Source organism: Panulirus ornatus, chromosome 3 (genome assembly GCF_036320965.1).
Source record: "Panulirus ornatus isolate Po-2019 chromosome 3, ASM3632096v1, whole genome shotgun sequence".
NCBI lineage: Eukaryota > Metazoa > Arthropoda > Malacostraca > Decapoda > Palinuridae > Panulirus > Panulirus ornatus.
The window spans coordinates 22,428,101-22,449,494 of NC_092226.1; the positions used below are offsets into that span (position 1 = coordinate 22,428,101).

Here is a 21,394-nt window from a genome sequence, read left to right on the forward strand (position 1 = left end):
AAGCAATTGAGTTGTCGTATTTCACGATATGACAGAATCATAGATGAAGACGATGATGAGTTAACGTGTTGCGGAGACGCTAAAAGACACCTCCTGATAATCTACGAAGTGTCGCTCCAAAATACTAATAAATAGCTTCAGAATGTGGCGAGACACTCTGAGGTCCAGTGTGGGAAGGTCGAAGTTACAAGGACAGGGTTGTGTGAGGCGCTGAACAACTGGACGAGCCTGCGCGCGCCGGCTGGGGGAGGGGACTGAATTTTTGCCGCCAACTGCTGCTAATTCATTGTTGTCGGCCATATTCATCCTGTGAGCGGTAGCACCAACAGATTACGGAGGTCACAAAGGGTTTTGTCAGACCCCAGAGGACAGATGATCTCAACATTATAATATTACAAAGTCGATTCATCACATCAGCTTACAATCTTTTCACCGAGAAGACTCGTCTGCTTAATGAAAAAAAAGTAGATGCATTTTCAAAAGTTCACGCATCTTATCATTAATAATGTGCTGCGCCCTTTCTTGTAAGGTTTCCATGGGGAAGGCTGGTTATTTTCCCCGTGGACTCATAGGCATATATATATATATATATATATATATATATATATATATATATATATATATATATATATATATATATATATATATATATATTCCTTTTGTCCTGCGACAAGTTTTCGTACAATCTACAAATTCAAGTGGACTGTGACTACAATTGTTACAACGAATCTATATACTAATGATAGTGTTGTGTGTATGTTGATTTGCTTGTGTGTGTGTGTGTGTGTGTGTGTGTGTGTGTGTGTGTGTAATAATTTAACCTCTGACTACATCTGTAGTGGTTTGGTCAAAGGTCAGTGGTATCGAGAGTGTGTAGTGATGGTGTGTGGCGATGATGATCTCTACAGGGAAAATAATGGTGTAGTTGGGGATGTTGTGATGCTGGCCTTTGCAGTGAAGATGAGCAGAGATGAGCACACTCAACACAGAATCATACGATCTAAGTTCATGACCAGCTTTGAACTTAGTAATGAAGTGGGCACTGTGGAGAGTAGGGTGTGGAGTGAAGAGGTGTGTATAGTGATCATAAAGTGATACAAGCTAGGCTTAGGGTCGGCCGAGGAAGCTAATCTAGTTAATCATGGCCTTGAAATTTGCTCGTAAACTCTTGGAGGGAGGTTTTAAGATGGCTGTCTTCCCTCTCCACCGATTGCTTCTATTTCTCCCGACCATGACATCAGCTTTAGTCATTACAGAAGGTCCTGGTCAGTTACCAATAGCCTCACACTCACTACTCGGGAAGCGGCCGACATATTGGGTTGTCTGTGTTCACTAGTACCCCATACCACCGGAATCTTTCAAGGGCGCTGTCTATTACCGGTAGAGGAAATTATTTCAATAATGAAAACATATAACAATTTTACATCTTCCCCAGAAATGTTATGAAAGACGTTGGGTGATATGTTCCAGCAGGACGAGAGAGTCGAAGTGTCTCCAGTGCTCAAGATCCTGAACGTTACAGAATGGTTGTTGTCAGATTCAGCAGGAGCGTCCGGGACGACTGGTCTCCTGCTGTCGACCCTCGTCCTCAGAAATCTTTAGGAAGTCGCAGCTGTTCGTCCCTCATTAGAGACCCATAACAATAAAAGTGATATGTTTCCACAGAAATTTTACTGCGATACTTTTTTTTTTTTTATAGATACAGACCGTTTCTTAATGGTCTGGCGATGAAGACGGGTGCAGAGGAAGGCCCTTGTTTCTCTACGGCTATGAACCCTGGCTGATAATATTAGCCGGAAAGAATAACGTTAGTGACGAAGGCTTTCTTCTGGGAAGCCCTGTCAGCGCTCCACGCCTCACTTGCTAATGGAGGAGGGGACGATACGCAACGCGGAGTGAAATCACACGCAACACAGCTCTGCCGAGGACACAGTGGAGGAACAAACGAGACTTGTTAATAGGGGAGGGGAAGCGGAGGAGGGCGGCTAATGATCAGTAGCGCTCACCGTGGGTGACGCAGGCCGTGTGGCCGCTTCGCACGCGACACCTGACTCATGAGGAAACTATTGACGAGGTTTATGTCCTAATGACAGAGACAGATGGTGCGCATGTAATATATTCCGGCTAAAAAAAAAAGTTTACTTATTATTGATACATCATAATACAGTACTGAGGATACAGTCTTGTGGATGTAAGATTAATCACATTGTAACTGGGAATCTCATCCAACAGTGGGGAAAATGTCTTCAACTAACAGCCACAAATGTGAGTGTCTTTGTACCCTAATATTTTCGCCAGTAATATCCCGGGTGACTCAGGGGCTGAGGAACTCTGTATCATCCCTGGGGGACAAGTAGAATAACCCTTGCTGCAGGAGACCTGAAGGTGGAGGACATGCGATCGTCTTCCTTCGTCAGAGACGAAGGCAAACAAAGGAGACAAGAGGTCCGTTTTCTGAGTCATCGTTCCTCGATGGATAACTCGATACTTTTTATTTTTCGTAGCTTCTTCAGCACGAAGGTTACGACCCTTAGGCACGATGTGGCTTGGCCTTTGACCTAAGCCTTTGCCATGACCAACTTGGCTGGTGGGCACCGGATCTAATCCACTGGTCACGACCTGTCACACTATCGGGAGGAACATGAGAAAAAAAAAAGGGAGAAAGTAATCTTTGCATGATTTGTAAACCGTCTGCCATCTTCTTTTTCATCTCTTTTCTTTTTTTCTTCTCAACGTTGACAGTCACGTCTGTTGCGACAGCTTATCTTCTACGGTTTCAGGTCCTCCTGGATCAATAATCCCCACGTTTGCGCCAACATGGTATGCTCGGAAATTACGCACATGGCAGCCAGATTTTTCTTTTCCTCTTCATTTCTCCTTAATCACATCGTCCAGCCTGGCTGTGCTCATGGGTTTGTCGAGCCTTCCTGAGTTGCTGGGGTAGGCAGCCAGGCACATCTCCCGGCCAACATTATGGGATCATCCTTCTTGATTTGCATATTTCGTGGATATCTAATGTCTTTGTATATTCCTAAATTAGTAGCCGCATCCTCATATGATAAAAATAAAATGTTGGACCATGTATAATTCATGATTACAGCCTGAAGTCACTAAATGTGAATTTATAACTATTTCAAATGATATCATAGTGAAAATTAGAGTAAAACGGATTTCTTGTATATCTTCTTAGACCTTGTAGTCTACAGCTTCTTCCTCTGCTTTCGAACTTGTAGTTTCAGTTTTTGATAAAAGGTTTGTAAACTTATGAAGATGTGGAAATCGTATTTACGATCTGATCGTTCTTCAGTAAAACAGTTACATGAGGAGCCTGCTGGATGCAGACTGTAAGACCATGTATTTAAAACTCGACGACTGGTATCATCAGGAGTACAGTCTACGAAGATCTTGTCACTCTAAAGGAGTCCCTCATTACCCTGTCACTGCAAGCAGCGCAGCCTAAAAGTTGGAGATCGTGAAAAAATGGACTTCCTGGAGTGACTCCAGTACTGTTTCAAGAAAGGGGTCATGAGGCAATTAGACATTATGAGTAAACAAATTAATATATATATATATATATATATATATATATATATATATATATATATATATATATATATATATATATATAACATTTTTGGAACCACTATTCCCTCTAACATACCTATTTTTACTCTTCGAGATAACGTTCTCGCCTTCCACACATTCTTCAGTTCTCCCAGAATCTTCGCCCCCTCCCCCTCCCTGTGATTCACTTCCACTTCCATGTTCCATCCGCTGCCAAATCCACTCCCAGATATCTAAAACACTTCACTTCCTCCAGTTTTTCTCCATTCAAACTTACTTCCCAATTAACTTGTCCCTCAACCCTAGTGAACCTAATTACCTCGCTCTTATTCACATTTACTCTCACCTTTCTTCTTTCACACACTTTACCAAACTCAGTCACCAATTTCGCAGTTTCTCACCTGAATTAGCTATCAGTGCTGTATCATCAGCGAGCAACAACTGGCTCATTTCCCAAGCCCTCTCACCCACAACATACTGCATATTTGGATGTGTTGGAAATGAAATGTTTGCGGACAATATGTGGTGTGAGGTGGTTTGATCGAGTAAGTAATGAAAGGGTAAGAGAGATGTGTGGTAATAAGAAGAGTGCGGTTGAGACAGCAGAAGAGGGTGTATTGAAATGGTTTGGTCACATGGAGAGAATGAGTGAGGAAAGATTGACAATGAGGATATATGTGTCAGAAGTGGAGGGAACGAAGAAGTGGGAGACCAAAATGGAAGTGGAAGGATGGAGTGAAAAAGAATTTATGTATTTCTCACATACATTCTTCAAAGCAAACACCTGATCCACACATCCTCTACCACTTCTGAAACCACACTGCTCTTTCCCAATCTGATGTTCTGCACATGCCTTCATATATATATATATATATATATATATATATATATATATATATATATATATATATATATATATATATATATATCTTTCTTTCTTTCTTTCAAGCCATTCGCCATTTCCCACGGTAGCGAGGTAGCGCCAAGAACAGAGGTCTGGGCCTTTTTTGGAATATCCTCACCTGGCCCCCTCTGTTCATTCCCTTGGAAAATCAAAAAAAAAACGAGAGGGGAGGATTTCCAGCCCCCCGCTCCCTCCCCTTTTAGTCGCCTTCTACGACACGCAGGGAATACGTGGGAAGTATTCTTAATCCCCTATCCCCAGGGATATATATATATATATATATATATATATATATATATATATATATATATATATATATATATATATATATATATCAGAGTTGTTTAGGTTCGGACAGATAATATGTAGTTCAAGTTTGGTCTTCAATACTCGGGTAAAGTTAGGTCTGCTTGAATTATAAGATAAATGGCGAGGGGACGTGTTGGAGCCGACATATGATCAGGTTACGTTCACTTAGTTTGCTTCCGTCTTGAAGTCCCATGCGATCTGGTGTCGACGGTGTTGTGTCGTCCGTAATGCGAGAGCTTAACAAGAACAAGAGGTTCGTGACACCAGTTGATCCTTACGACTGGTATCATCTTAATTCCCCTAAAGAAACTTCTGATGTGCAGTTGTTCTTACGCCCACGCATGTAAAAGTTTATATATTCATTCACGCTTATACACGTATATCTCGCTATGAATGAACTTCCTCAGTCCTGCTGGTTGCTCTTTGTAAACACCCAACCTGGGCTCACAAGTCTATTTATAGTCTATCGGCTATTTGTTGATACCATCCATCCTGCGATATGATAATGAAATAAATGATCAAGGAAAGTGTAAAGATGAACAGTATTCGTCGTATGCAAGTGTCGTTTATATTCATGATTCCTATGGATATTTTCTTATTTGTTCTGTATTTGGCTCGAGGGTCTTATTAATATATGTGCTCACGATGTGGAGAGTACTGTTGCCATGGCTGGGGTCAGGTCAGAGTGATGACCATACTAGAAGCGTGTGAAAAAGACTGGTCGGATCAGATCAAAGTAGCATCAAGATGTGGTCTGGTTGGAGGTGTTGAGACTGTGTTCGAATCACAGTGGTAACCCGGCACTGAGACGACTGACAGCCAAGATTGTACCTGGTGAAGAAGGTTGGTCTGATCTCATCTGGTCGACATTATATGCTGCGCTAAAAGAAAAGCTGAATCTATGCAACATAACCAAAAGCAATGACTGTGTTCAAGTATGACCCTCACTCTCACCATATCATACTTATCTATATATCTGTCTCCATTTAGGCAGGTCTTCCGTGTAGTCAGGGAGGCCAAATGACTCTTGTTTCATATCAAAGCTGAGAACACTGGAAGTACTCAGATGCGTACAGTCAGATTTATGCTGTGGTTAGTGGCTGAGTGCAGTGAGATCTATGCGAAGTGATCTTCTTAAGTGTTGATAAAGATGTCTCTGCACGAACTTTCTGGGAGCCACTGTGCTCCTGGGGACCATACGAGTTATCAATGTGGTCCTCAGCCACGCCCTCCCTCACCTTACGGCGGAGACCACAGGCTTTCCACACTCCTTCCTCGAGTCTCCTGGCGGGGAACCTTGTCGATAATATCACTAATTGCTCATTAAATCCTGCGGTATATCCTCTTACAACTGCTCCTCCCGAAAAAAAGAAGCCTTGAGAAGAGGTTGAACGATGTTGGTTGTGGTAAACAACGAGATGGGTGGTTGGTGGGCAGTATATCTGGAGGTCGGTTCACCTGTTCACCAGCTAACAAGCTCTAATGCAGTGGCCATTATCATGCAAACCCATGATTACACCATCTTGCAATTCGCCGTATTTTATAATCAGCCAAACGCTTGCGGGTTGTTACACTCATTATGCCCTCGCGACCTGATCGCCTCGAAATAACGCTAATTTCTGACAACGTGAACTTTATCGTGTCGGAGAGCAATACATTAGAGGAATATCTAGTTACGTCATCACATTTTTCGTAGAAACCTAAATCCCGCCTACGGTTTGGTGATCCTGCCTACGGTTTGGTGATCCCGATGAAAAGAATGACCAAAAACTGAAGATTTCGTAATATTGATGAACCATGTGAGTTCCACGTTCAGCACCGTGTGGGTCAGAGTTGTATGTGGGCAACTTTGATCATCAAATGCTGCAGAAAGACTTTAGAAAAGTAATATTTTAACAAGGGTGTGGCGGGTCTCAACAGACTCTTATGACGACATAGGAACGTTATATAACACACACAGTGATATGCATAATACACACACACACACACACACACAAACACACGCACGCACACACACACGCGCGCGCGCACACACACACACCGATTGCTTATATTCACACGATTACAACATCGATGGCCACGGCTTCACGTGTATGTACATATGCAACAAGACATATTACACATGTTACACACATATATGTACGAAGAAACCATCTCTATAGGCACAACCCTCAACCATTAGTATGCAAACACGACACGAATGTAGATAATAGAGTACAGAAGACAGACATAGAAGTTAAAAAGCTGATCATTAGTACCATACGTGACAGCGACAGACTCTGGCCGTTAGACTTTTCTCGGAGATGACCTGCAGTGCCACCGGGACCTGTTATGACCACTGTGAAAATCAGCGAGATGTATTTTGCAGTGTAAGTCATGATAGGATCAAGCTCATACCGACACGTGTGAGAGGTGTACCGTCATACAACACCCAGGTAGGGTTACTTCATCAAGACGTGTCCTACAGTAGGACAAAATAAGGTCATGTTGGTCATGCGACCTTTGGTCATGTGCCACCCTTCCCCCCCTCTGTGCAGGGACACGAGTTCCCGTCAACAAGTCATGAGCTGTGCAGTCATGCAGGGAGCGTTGCCCTTTACCCCCCAACTGAGTGTCATGACGTAGTCCAAATGTTTAAGGGCGTGCGAGGCAGCGCGCAGTCAGGGATGAACACCTCCTCCGTCAGCCACCCACCGCAGCACAGCACGGGAACACGGAAGCCACGCGAGGATGACCAAGCTCTGCGACCCTCACTGCAGCACTGGGAAGGAGGTCATCCAGCGCGCCGCAGAACCCACCCTCCCTCCCTGAAGGACTGGGTCCTTCCCGAAGCGTATTAGGTCATCCCCCTTCTGCCCTCCGGATACATCCAGTCGGCGCTGCTACACCATGGACGAGAATGCGTGTGTTACTAATTGGATTTCCGTCCTTGCGTAAAAGCAACCGAAAGTGTACAGGTCGTATAATATGATGATCAGTATGAGTCTCGCTGGGCCTGCTGGTCTGCGGCCTCGGCCGTAAAGTGGGGATTATAGCAGCCAGGGCTGGCCTGGCAGACCAACGCGGCTCTCATATTACTAGGAATATTGTGGGCCATAAAGCTAATGTAAGCGACGCAAATGGTTATGAAACTGCCACACTGGAACACACATTTGTTGGTGAGATTATTTTTTAATTGGCTCGTAGGACTGATAAGATCGTTAAATCCTTTACTTCTGCATGTTGCCTCAGTAGCACAGCTCCTGACTAATGTGGTGGATGAAGTCATCCAGATGACCGTGAGTACGTTACGTTGATCGAGACGGAAACTTCATTCGTTACTCAGAAGTTTAAGTTCAGCTAATCTGAAGCAGCTGCGACACGCTACTGGACGATGCAGAGAGTTAGTGCAACGGAACGTGTGCTAATGTCGTCGGCTGATGCTCTGGAGTGGCACACTGGGGACCTTCGCAATTACCAGTGCAGTAGAACGCTGTACGGAAGGCTGGGCAACGTACTGGTGGCGGGCCCTGATGCAACGTGCCATTTGCAAACAGGTGCAGTGAGCAGGTGTCCTGAGCTGGAAGTATACCGCAGGATGGTACCACGGGTTGTGGCAGCTGACTGGTGCAGTGGGACTGGGTAGAAATTAGTGGTGAGGAGATGTGTACATGTGGACCAGTTTCATTACGATCTGGCTGTGGTCTGGTATTAGTGGCATCTGCCCAGGGAAGATTTATCCTCCCGACTCAGTGCTAAACTGATGCCTGGGACCACCTCACTACCCCCGTGTCAGTAGGTCTCAGACAGCATCCGCCCCGGGAAGCACTACTGTCCTGGTCTACGAGTGTCAGTAATGCCCGGATCCTACCGTGTCAGGACTCCGGCTTTTGTCTTTCTCACATAAACCCAAAACTTCAACCTAAGCTACCGATCCAGTCTCAACGTTTCTCTACCTGCATTTGTGCTTTTTTATAACTCATCTTATTTTTTTTTACCCCTGGTTAATCTTAACATTACATGCACCAAACATTTATCTTCCTCCCCTTCTCTACTTATATCTTTAAAATTTTTCTTACCCTTCCTTTCCTCGGTTTAAATCACATGTTTTTCCGAGAACCTACGTATAATCAGCTTCATGTTAGAAACTGGCAAGTTTTCTAACTCCTCCTCGAAACTCACAAATTGTTTGTCTTTTCCGTCTTCCTCTGATCCTGAAGGAGTTTCTTTGTGACTGGAACCCTCAACTTAAGAAGATGGGTTACTCTCCGGGACAGAGTAATGGACCAGTACAGCAAGCTGTGGATATAATTTAGCAAGCTTGTGCCATCGGGTTAGTGGTGTGGGCTGGTGCAGTTGCAGTTCTCTACGTAGTGGCGGATGGAGCAGGGGAAATACACTTGCGACTGGTTAACTATGGTTAAGATATGGTCTATCCACAATCAGGTTCCCCAGAAGTATGACCTGCTCACACTTCACATTACGACTTATGATGTTAATGAGCTTTATGGAGATTCTTCCACACAGCTTACCTGCCAGATACACGGACTACTTTTTGTACAATAACTGGGCACACACCAAACACCTACCTATTCTCAAGAACAATCGATTCAACAACCCAGTCTCCCTCCCCTCACTCGCTGATGTCTTACATGTAGCGTGAAGGAAGATGGTGATTTAGATCAGGTCTCCTTTGTCCCTTCAGCCTTTGCCTTGTTAATTGGTCTACTAATGACGCCTTAACATATGTCAACATCTAGATAGCATTCTTGGACTCCCAAGCCACTTCTACTTCTTTCACACAATCGCTCAATAACTTTGTCCCTCTACCGCCATAACCAAAGATGAATATAACCACATTAACCTGAGCCATCAACCAGCGGATATAATCAAGTTCGGTGTTTCCAACTCTCGTAGATATTATTCAAATTGTCTGAATCTTCATATATCTCTCTCTTCTTGTGACATTATTATCTTCTTTCATCCTCTTATATATATATATATATATATATATATATATATATATATATATATATTATCCCTGGGGATAGGGGATTAAGAATACTTCCCACGTATTCCCTGCGTGTCGTAGAAGGCGACTAAAAGGGGAGGGAGCGGGGGGCTGGAAATCCTCCCCTCTCGGTTTTTTTTTTTTCAAATTTTCCAAAAGAAGGAACAGATGGGGCCAGGTGAGGATATTCCAAAAAAGGCCCAGTCCTCTGTTCTTAACGCTACCTCGCTAACGCGGGAAATGGCGAATAGTTTAAAAGAAAAGAAAAGATATATATATATATATATATATATATATATATATATATATATATATATATATATATATATATATATATATATATATATATCTCAAACACCATCTTGTGTTTGCTGCCTCATTCTCAGTTCCACATGGACCATTTCTAACCTCTGTTTTGTTTGGTTTTGGTTAGTTCCTAACATTTCGTTCTACCCTCTCTACAGACTTCATTGTCTTCATTCCACATTATTCTTCCGTCCTCGTTTAATATTTTTTCTCTCATTTCACGTACTACCCATGACTCAAGGTCACAGTATCCTTAGATTTCTCGCACATTTTGATTTGTCATATTTTTCCCACAGATAACAGAGGTTTGGTCCTTTTGTCTTTACGGGTCTCTTCTCTCACGAATTTCCGCTTTCTATTCTCTGCACTACACCCTCAGCTTCCTGTCGTCCACTGTGATGCACCAAAGGTGACATCATATACCACACCACATAGAACTCTACTCATCTTGGTGCCCGTTACAATCACCGAGACTAGGAAATCTATCCTACGCATTCGTTCATATCATGTTTATTCGTTGAATGGTCTTAATATAAAGTATTTGTATCGTAGCTCACGTCTTGTGCAGATGAATGAAACATACGTATATTTAACTCTCTCGCTGACATTTCACTTCTCCAAAAACCTTCTTTATCATCCCATCTTTGGAGTTCGGGTAACATGGCGTGGCAGTCTTTTGACTTCTCAAAATACCCACATGTTTACTTCGCATATAGCTTTCCACATTCAACGTGGGGATAAAACTACGGTAGATTGGGCGAGTTTCGACGTCAAAAAAAAGGCCAAATGGAATCTCCTACAGACTGCTAGATGAGAGAGAGAGATTATCTCGAACACGCTGTGCAGAAACTATCAATAACTGTGTCCGGGAAGGGGAACAAGAGCAATTTCTGGGGCTGTTCATCAGACTCAGAGTTTGAGGACTGATGCAGTGGAACAGAAACCTGAGGACAACCACACAGAGGAAGACGAGGAAATAGGTAAAGCTGTATGGAGAAGGATATGCACTGTTAACTGCCGCTGCTGATGTACTGCTATACTGCTACGGTGCTATGCTCGGCATTCTGCTGTGCTAGAAAGTTTCATCCGTTCACAACACCGATTTCAACATCCCTTTACAAGTATGGCTACACCTGCCCGGGGAAAATCCTTCCTCCATTCAATTGTCCTGGACGGTCTTAACCCAGAGTTTCACATAATGCAAGAGCATCTACACTGTTTCTCACACAGTGTCAGTCACTCGTATCTCTCGTTTTCATCCTAAACTTCTCATATTCCAAGCGTCTAGGTTGAAATCTAAATTCACTGGAGATGACTCCACGAAATGATTTTTCCTTTAATTCTTTTACACATTTACTCCCTCACTTTCCACAGACTGTGTTCCCGGCGGCCACCATCCCCACTTTACCAGCAACAGTGAATTAGTGAAAGAAAATAAAGGGAAAACTGCGACATTTATGTCAAGATCTTTATAAGAAAAGCCCGGTATCATATTATCTTGTTGTCTAAAGACATACTCGTGGTGTGGACCCAGTCTTTTAGGAATATCATTTTTAAGGATCATGGTTTGATACGTGCCACTCCGACCCCTTGTACTGTGAGACGAACTATGTAATTTATGGTCCAGGAACATTCTCAGAACACACACACACACACACACACACACACACACACACACACACACTGCTGCACGAAAAGAAGGAGGGTTAACACAGCCCTTGATCAAGACAGACAACACACACATACTTCAAGGTTCAGCCGCTTCGGCTTCCGTGATGTAGGAGTTAGTGTTACTGACCATGAGTCACTACGGGCAGCCAATGGTCGGACCTGCCTGGGTTCGAATCCCGGGCGTGGCAGTCGGCCAGCACCCAACCTAGGTGTTCACCCTCCCTTCGGGGCTTGTCGATAAATGAGTACCTAACTTAGGTCAGTGTGTGTGTGTGTGTGTGTGTGTGTGTGTGTGTGTGTGTGTGTGTGGATACATACCTAGGAGTAAAGACAAATTATATATACACAAGGTCAAGAGACGGGGCTTCACGAGTGGAAAACTCACCCTGTAGCACACAAATAGTAACCACTCACACAAACACACAGATATTCTCTCTCTCTCTCTCTCTCTCTCTCTCTCTCTCTCTCTCTCTCTCTCTCTCTCTCTCTCTCTCTCTCACACACACACACACACACACATACACACACACACACACACACACACACACACACACACACACACACACACAAATGACAACTTGTAAAACAGAAACTGCCTAAGTGAGAGACAACGTGAGTTCATGGGAAAATCATACGAAACATATATGAGAGAGTGAGTTTTGTTTCAGACAAACCAAAAGGATGGATGGACTGTGTGTTCCTGGACTGCATGAAAGCGTTTGACGCTGTACCACACAGAAGGCTGGTAAAGAGGCTGGATGGGACACAGCGTAAGAAGGCCTACGTATCACTAGAAAAAGACACAGCACCAATGGAGTGGAAGAGGGAATGTGTCATAGTTGTCTGATAAGTGACCAGGAGGAGGAGCTGTACTGAAAAACTGGTTCCTCTGATAAGTGTGGTCTTAAAATACTGGAAAATATAGACAGATAGTAAATAAAAGACTTCCTGCAGATGGGAAATTACCGAAGTGAGAAACAACACAGTTTCTGGGAAATCAATTTATGCGTAACGAATTTCTTAGATTTCTACGAGAGTGAACTCAGTACTGGACAGGAGAGAAAGCTGGGTATAATGTCCGAATCTGGACTGCCAGAAAGCATTTGACACTTCCACATAAGAGGCTGATAAGAATCTACGAAATAGTAAAGGGGACAGAACATTGTCTCTGTGCAAGGATACAAAGGAAGCATGTCGAGGCTCTTGTTCTGGACGAACGACTCGCCAGAAGGATTGAACTCCTCTCTGAATATGTTCCCTAATGATGTTAAAGAGATCAAGGAAGTAAAATGCGAGGAGGATTGTATAGATTTACAAAGGAACCTAAGTAAACTTCAGAGTCAATGAAATACAACCCGAGTCCATAGTGATGGGATGCGCCGAAAGAAGTATTCAGTAGGATTGTAATCTCGCAGGAAATAAGCTGAAGACATCCTTATGTAAGAAGGACATCGTTCCTTACCTGTCGCTAAAGTTCTACCTTTGGAGAACAGTAAAGAAAACGAAGTGTCTGCTAGCAAATTAGATCAGCTTTCAAGAATATATGCAAGGAAATATTAAGCGGACAGGTTACATCTTAGAATTTGTTTTCATATCTGGTTACCGAACATGAATAAGCACAAAGAACAAAGGAAGTCCAAAGAAACGAGACAAAAATAGTGTCAGAGTCATGGAAGCAGTGTTACAGGGAAGGACTTACATCCACCCACCTTGGAAGGGAATTTTTTCTAATCGGTCAGATGACGTAGACAGTGAAAAGTTCTTCAAAAGAAGCAATGACAGACCACCGAGAGGCCTCAACATGAAATCTAGTAGGAAAATTGTCAGAAAGGATGTAAAGAAATCTCATAGTATAAAAGTTGTGGATGAATGGAACTAATTGAGTTGTAAGACAGTGAATGCGGAGAGCTTACAAATGTTGAAAAAGTTGTAGGTTCGAGAAAATTCAAGGGATGAGGTCCCACGACTGTAGAATTCCCTCCATTTACCATACAAATAGGTTAAGAGACACACTAAAAAGCGATGTCTTACTGTAAACTCTTAAAGTGTCTTTATAGGATGGAATTATGATGAGGGGAAACTGTGCAAGTGAGAGCCAGTAAAGTTGTAAGGGAAAGACACAGGACCGAGGATGTAACATCATGACCAAAGCTGGGACTTAATTCGCCTCACGAGGAGTTCGTGTCTGCCAGGGTACAGTCGTACAGGCTGCGTCTCGTGTCTGCCAGGGTACAGTGCTACAGGCTGCGTCTCGTGTCTGCCAGGGTACAGTGCTACAGGCTGCCTCTAGTGCCTGCCAGGGTACAGTGGTACAGGCTGCGTCTCGTGTCTGCCAGGGTACAGTGGTACAGGCTGCATCTCGTGTCTGCCAGGGTACAGTGGTACAGGCTGCGTCTCATGTCTGCCAGGGTACAGTGCTACAGGCTGCGTCTCGTGTCTGCCAGGGTACAGTGCTACAGGCTGCCTCTAGTGCCTGCCAGGGTACAGTGCTACAGGCTGCGTCTCGTGTCTGCCAGGGTACAGTGCTACAGGCTGCCTCTAGTGCCTGCCAGGGTACAGTGGTACAGGCTGCGTCTCGTGTCTGCCAGGGTACAGTGGTACAGGCTGCGTCTCGTGTCTGCCAGGGTACAGTGGTACAGGCTGCGTCTCGTGTCTGCCAGGGTACAGTGCTACAGGCTGCGTCTCGTGTCTGCCAGGGTACAGTGCTACAGGCTGCCTCTAGTGCCTGCCAGGTTACAATGGTACAGGCTGCGTCTCGTGTCTGCCAGGGTACAGTGCTACAGGCTGCGTCTCGTGTCTGCCAGGGTACAGTGGTACAGGCTGCGTCTCACTGCACCATTATGGTATACATCAAGACACCAGGGAGTCAAGACGGTATTCGTGTCATCCTCCTCCCTGAGGTCATGTCCAGCGACGCATTCTAATGACGTCTGTCTCGATCAACAGACTAACACGCACATAATTAGCTAATCATATATATACACACACACATATATATATATATATATATATATATATATATATATATATATATATATATATATTTTTTTTTTTTTTTTTTTATACTTTGTCGCTGTCTCCCGCGTTTGCGAGGTAGCGCAAGGAAACAGACGAAAGAAATGGCCCAACCCCCCCCCCCCCATACACATGTACATACACACGTCCACACACGCAAATATACATACCTACACAGCTTTCCATGGTTTACCCCAGACGCTTCACATGCCTTGCTTCAATCCACTGACAGCACGTCAACCCCTGTATACCACATGACTCCAATTCACTCTATTTCTTGCCCTCCTTTCACCCTCCTGCATGTTCAGGCCCCGATCACACAAAATCTTTTTCACTCCATCTTTCCACCTCCAATTTGGTCTCCCTCTTCTCCTCGTTCCCTCCACCTCCGACACATATATCCTCTTGGTCAATCTCTCCTCACTCATTCTCTCCATGTGCCCAAACCATTTCAAAACACCCTCTTCTGCTCTCTCAACCACGCTCTTTTTATTTCCACACATCTCTCTTACCCTTACGTTACTTACTCGCTCAAACCACCTCACACCACACATTGTCCTCAAACATCTCATTTCCAGCACATCCATCCTCCTGCGCACATCTCTATCCATAGCCCACGCCTCGCAACCATACAGCATTGTTGGAACCACTATTCCCTCAAACATACCCATTTTTGCTTTCCGAGATAATGTTCTCGACTTCCACACATTTTTCAAGGCTCCCAAAATTTTCGCCCCCTCCCCCACCCTATGATCCACTTCCGCTTCCATGGTTCCATCCGCTGACAGATCCACTCCCAGATATCTAAAACACTTCACTTCCTCCAGTTTTTCTCCATTCAAACTCACCTCCCAATTGACTTGACCCTCACCCCTACTGTACCTAATAACCTTGCTCTTATTCACATTTACTCTCAACTTTCTTCTTCCACACACTTTACCAAACTCAGTCACCAGCTTCTGCAGTTTCTCACATGAATCAGCCACCAGCGCTGTATCATCAGCGAACAACAATTGACTCACTTCCCAAGCTCTCTCATCCCCAACAGACTTCATACTTGCCCCTCTTTCCAGGACTCTTGCATTTACCTCCTTTACAACCCCATCCATAAACAAATTAAACAACCATGGAGACATCACACACCCCTGCCGCAAACCTACATTCACTGAGAACCAATCACTTTCCTCTCTTCCTACACGTACACATGCCTTACATCCTCGATAAAAACTTTTCACTGCTTCTAATAACTTGCCTCCCACACCATATATTCTTAATACCTTCCACAGAGCATCTCTATCAACTCTATCATATGCCTTCTCCAGATCCATAAATGCTACATACAAATCCATTTGCTTTTCTAAGTATTTCTCACATATATATATATATATATATATATATATATAAGAACGGTAATGAGACAGGATAAGATAGATCTGAAGGATGGACTTAAAATCCGAGAAATTTGTGAACACAGGAACATAAGGATGATTATAATTCATCAGTAAACAACTTACAAAATGTATGTTTGACCTTTGTACATGAGAACCGGATAAACAACTCGTACGCTATTAACATGAAATTTTTTGACACGGAAGAAAGTTGTTTGTCGCTAATTCATATTCGACCAAGCGAAGTGACTTGGCTGACAGTGTCAAACCCGCCATCATTTCTTCATAATGTTGACGACAAGTCCGGTGGCTTAACACGACATGGTGATCCCGTCTCCCTACCCCCTGTACTCCCGTCCAAGACCCGTCATTTGTAACTTACGCTTCACATACCACCAAGAATGATGAACTGTTGGCAGACAGGAATGACCCCAATCCTCCCGTAGAGTACAGCGAAGCCCATTATCATCAACAATAATACGTGTGATATTCTTATATGTTTTCCTCTTGAAATTTATCTGCAGACGGTCTTGCCGAAGTTAATAGGTTGTAGGTTGTTTTGTTTCACTGTTGTCTCTGACCTCAGTTCGCACTTTAAGAGGTCGAACTTATCATTTGGATGGTTATAATAAATATTTCTCAGGTTACAGATAGTCTAGTGTTATCATCGTCTTAGGCAACACAAGTTTGTACGGTCCCTTCTGCTGTGTGGTGTCCTTCCTTCGCTACGGTACGAGGTATTGCGGCTGAGAAACACATCAACAAAGGCTCTTTGAGACTGTGGATGGAAACCATGTTTTCTAATTCCACTGACGGTGAGGACAATGAAATATCAAAAATCATCCTCAGGTTTTGGTTACTCAGTAATCAATTTCTCTACAAGACACTTTTATCAAAGGTAACTAATTATGGGATTTGTCTGTACAGTAACGATTTTTCTTACGCACCTCCGCTGAATTTACGAAGTTCCGACGATAACGTTACTGAATTTGAAGGTGTAAAAGTCAGACGTTTCTGTGGCAGGGAATTCGTGATCGGGAGATCAGCTTCAAAGCTTCTCAGTTGTCAAACTCTTCGTTTGAACGAGTGCGTCAGGTGAATCCATTATGTTGGAGTACAACCTTCTATTCTTCTCCTTAAGTCTGGCTGAGGGTTGGTATCACGCAACGCATTATGGTCATCATTAAGAAAATATGGGTAAGTTGTTCTCAGACGTACCTGAACATGAAAAAAAATGAGGTTGTCATTCCAAGATTACTCGCAAAAATGAGGGAATGGAGGACTGTCTGTCATAAGCATTGTGCTTGTCAACGTATAGTTTGCTTATTAACAATGTGATATGAACAAAGGTCTCTGGCTCGGTGGGTTATGCCTGTCTTCTCATAAGTCAACGTTGCCTTGTCATCACATCTTCCTGGACACAGTCCAATGTCCTCATAACCCACTCATGTCAGAGACCATCGCCGCCGGACATGGCCACTGGTGGGCTGCCTTCCATCAAGCCTTATGTCTTTTTAGACACCCACCAGACATTCCTTCACACTAGAGTTACATTGTCCGAAGGAGCCTTACGTTTGCCATCAGATACACGAACACATTTCAAATGCTCTACGTCTGTAACAACATCTAGGACTAAGATTATATTCAATTCTTAAACTTATCAGGTTTCCATCTTTACTTCTTCCAGTTTTCCTCGTCTGTCTAAAGCACTGCTTCCGTGACCATTCATTTCTACGTTCTTGCCATTATGGGGTATCTAACATGAGTTATCTCGTCCACCCTTACACAAATAAGATAGATTACTCAAACACATTTCCACCTCTTTGGGTCCTCTTGATGTATACCTTGTCAGAAACCTAAGTGATTGCTCCTGTTTTCACTATTACCCCTGATAAACTCAAATTATGACATTCATGTTTTATACATTTCCACATTCGTATCATATTCAAGTACACAGGTCTTTTTCCAACTCCTATTTCCTATGAATCTCTGACCGGAGTCTCTCCCCTGCGATGACTTGCTGAATCACTCTCATTCATAACCATTAAAACCAATAAAATTTTATCAAGCGACCCCATCCTTCAGTCTGTCTATTCACCCCACTCAGCGACGTCACATTTCATAACTCCATCTTCAAACTTCCTGTTTCCCGGGTAATAAATCAAACGTTAAGAACGATAAACGTCTTACTCTTCTTAACTCCTGGTCTCGTAATTCAGTTCATGGCCTTTCTCAGTCACAGATATATGGTGTATTTCCGTTAGTACCCACTAACTATAACTTGTCTATTCAACTTGTCCTGAGAACTGCTTAAAGAAGTCACGAGTTATGGTCACTATGTCACATCAACACCTTTCCATGTCCCCACACAGTCAACTGACATGACCTCTTGACCTTACACAATAAACTAATATCACTACCCACCCGAAAATAATCAGCAACATTACTTCCTACCTCCTACACAATCAACTAACGTCACTCACAGTCCTCAGACTATCAAAGTTACTTCATAACCCGATAATCACTCAACATCATTCCATACTCCCGCAGTCAATTAACATCCCTCCATACCCCCACAGTCAATTAACATCATACCATGCCCCCACAGTCAATTAACATCATTCCATACCCCCACAGTCAATTAACATCATTCCATACCCCCACAGTCAATTAACATCCTTCCATACCCCCACAGTCAATTAACATCATTCCATACCCCCACAGTCAATTAACATCATTCCATACCCCCACAGTCAATCAACATCATTCCATACCCCCACAGTCAATTAACATCCTTCCATACCCCCACAGTCAATCAACATCATTCCATACCGCCTAGAAAGTCAGCTAACATGACTCCCTCCCCCAACACGATCATGTAACATCACTCCTCACCCCCACCGTACACACGTCAGCTAACTGCTTCCCACCTCCTGCAGATCGCAGTGGGTCGCCGCTGGTGGGTGAGGGCAAGGACGGTGACGGGGGCACGACGGCGGCCACCAGCCCGGCCACGGCGGCGCCCCCGGGACCCAACAACACAGCCCCGACGGAAACCATCACCGGCGCCCCCGTCATCTTCTTCCTCGGTCAGTGTTACCAACTGCTGCAAGACCTCACTCTTTTCAGGTCATCCCAAGTCATCGGCCGACGTGATGTTCCTGAATTATCGTCCCGGATTATTTTCTCGGGTCTCTTCCGGGATGTTGTTTCGGGTCATTCGTCTGCTTCACTGCTGTCGATAATCTCACTGCAGAGAGTCACTGCATTCATCTGTTCATCTGGGTCACTGTTGTGGCCTCTGTGTTCAGTCTCTGTATCAAGATTTAATTCCTTTTTTATTAATCTATTTTTTCTTATGTTAGAGGCTCCAGTCATGGACCAAAGTCCACATCAAGGCCCGACCTTCATTGAAATATAGAGAGGTTAATGAAAGGGGAAAAGAAAAGACAAGGGAAAGTATTTACGAATTTTGGAGGACGTAAAACACCTTTTTCTTTTAAAATGTGCCACGTTATAGTTACTGGGAAGGAGATGAGAGATTATTTTCCTGGGTCATTGTATCCTCTCAGTAAGCTGTATAGCTTTGTTTGGTTCCTGTTGTGAGTCAATATTTCCCTGTCGGGTCATCATCACTATTATCGATCATCACTATCCAGGCTCGTCAGGATTCCTTGGTCATCCTGAGTTATGACTCTCCCGAATCACTGTCTCAGGACAACGTTGTCTTTAGCGATAGCTGTCCTACATCATCGCGACCCTTGGATATGAACGTCTCAGCTCAGGCCCTGCCTGGGATGACTGTGGGATATGAATGTCCCAGCTCATGCCTTCATTGTGATCATCTGTCTTGGGTCATCACGCTTTTAGGTCATTACTCTATTGGGTCAACACTGTTCTGGATGATCACCGTCGTTACTCACCTCTCTCCTGGTTCACTACTGCTGTGGGTCACCAGTACATGGAGTCATCACCATCTTGGGTTATCACTGTCTTGGGTTATCACTGTCTTGGGTCATCACTGTCTCAGGCAACCACTGCTTTGGGTCTTCGATGATGTCATTACGCTGGGTCGCTCCTGCCAGCGGTGCGGAACCCCTTCACAGTGAAGGGAATTCAAAACGTTAATAGAGTTTATGCATGTCAGATCCATTGCTTAGTCGAGTCCGATCCTCTATTGAATCGTTCTTCATCAACTGTACAACGTGTTGTTTCATCGATGGTAACACATGGCGTTACTCGACCTGTGTTGGTCGATGGCTGGACAAGCAAGCCCCAGGGATATTGTCTGGTAGTCAGTAATATACTAAACAATATGTGCTGACTGTCGAACAGAACTTTGGTAGGTTCACCATAATGTTAAATCACTTGATGACACGGGAGAAAACTCAGGTCATATTTACTTATTGACATTTATCTTTATAATGGGGTTATGACGTAATGATACGTAACTGGCCTCAAGTTTTTAAAACAATCTTTTATTGTGTGTGTGTGTGTGTGTGTGTGTGTGTGTGTGTGTGTGTGTGTGTAGTTAAATAAAATTTGTTTAACGTTTTCTTGAAAATTCTAATTACTTCTTGACAAAGGCATAGGTGTAAACAATCCTAGATAAACAATAATGGATGCTGATACAAGTTTGCATTACGTGTCCATCTTTGTTTACATGGGCGGTTGGCGGTCACACAGGCGGTCCCGGGAGCGGGAAGATGACGCATGCGCAGAACCTGGCCGACATTCACGAGGGCTACAGACACATCAACCTCACCGTCGTCATCAGCGAGTACATCAAGGAGAACGGTTAGTCACAGCTTCCTCATCAACTCAAGAACGGGTGTAGTTTATTGCACATTGAATATAAACTATCTCAGGTGTATTTAGTCAATACAGGGACGCATACTCTCTATACATATGTTCTCTGTTACATATCATAATAACGTACCCTAGGATATTCTCTAGATATATCTAGAATGGGGGTAATGCTTAAAGGCGCGATAAGGCATCAGACAAGACATACATACTACCCCTGATCTCGGTACATCATAGAATTAAAAATGTCATGAAGCAGATTTCTTCAAAGTCCAGGTTATCATCATTCGGATAACGTCTGTAAGGTCGGACATATGCCCTCAATGCACATAGATGTAACGAATCATTATTATCTTAAAGCTATGATAGGTTTGGAAACCTTCGCTACTCCAGTGACGACTTCCAAGGCAAACGCAGATGCAACGTACATTGCTTTAATGC

At 43.7% G+C, this 21,394-nt stretch overlaps 1 protein-coding gene across 5 annotated transcripts in view; it reads left to right on the forward strand.

Moving 5' to 3' along the window:
- LOC139761298 (adenylate kinase isoenzyme 5) overlaps positions 1 to 21,394 on the forward strand; it is a 177,826-nt gene that overhangs the window by 114,584 nt on the left and 41,848 nt on the right. For all 5 annotated transcript variants that reach the window (XM_071685333.1, XM_071685361.1, XM_071685351.1 and 2 more), the window contains 2 exons: positions 19,087 to 19,236; positions 20,834 to 20,944. In XM_071685333.1, coding sequence (XP_071541434.1) covers positions 19,087 to 19,236; positions 20,834 to 20,944 — 261 coding nt within the window. The remainder of the gene's footprint in view (positions 1 to 19,086; positions 19,237 to 20,833; positions 20,945 to 21,394) is intronic.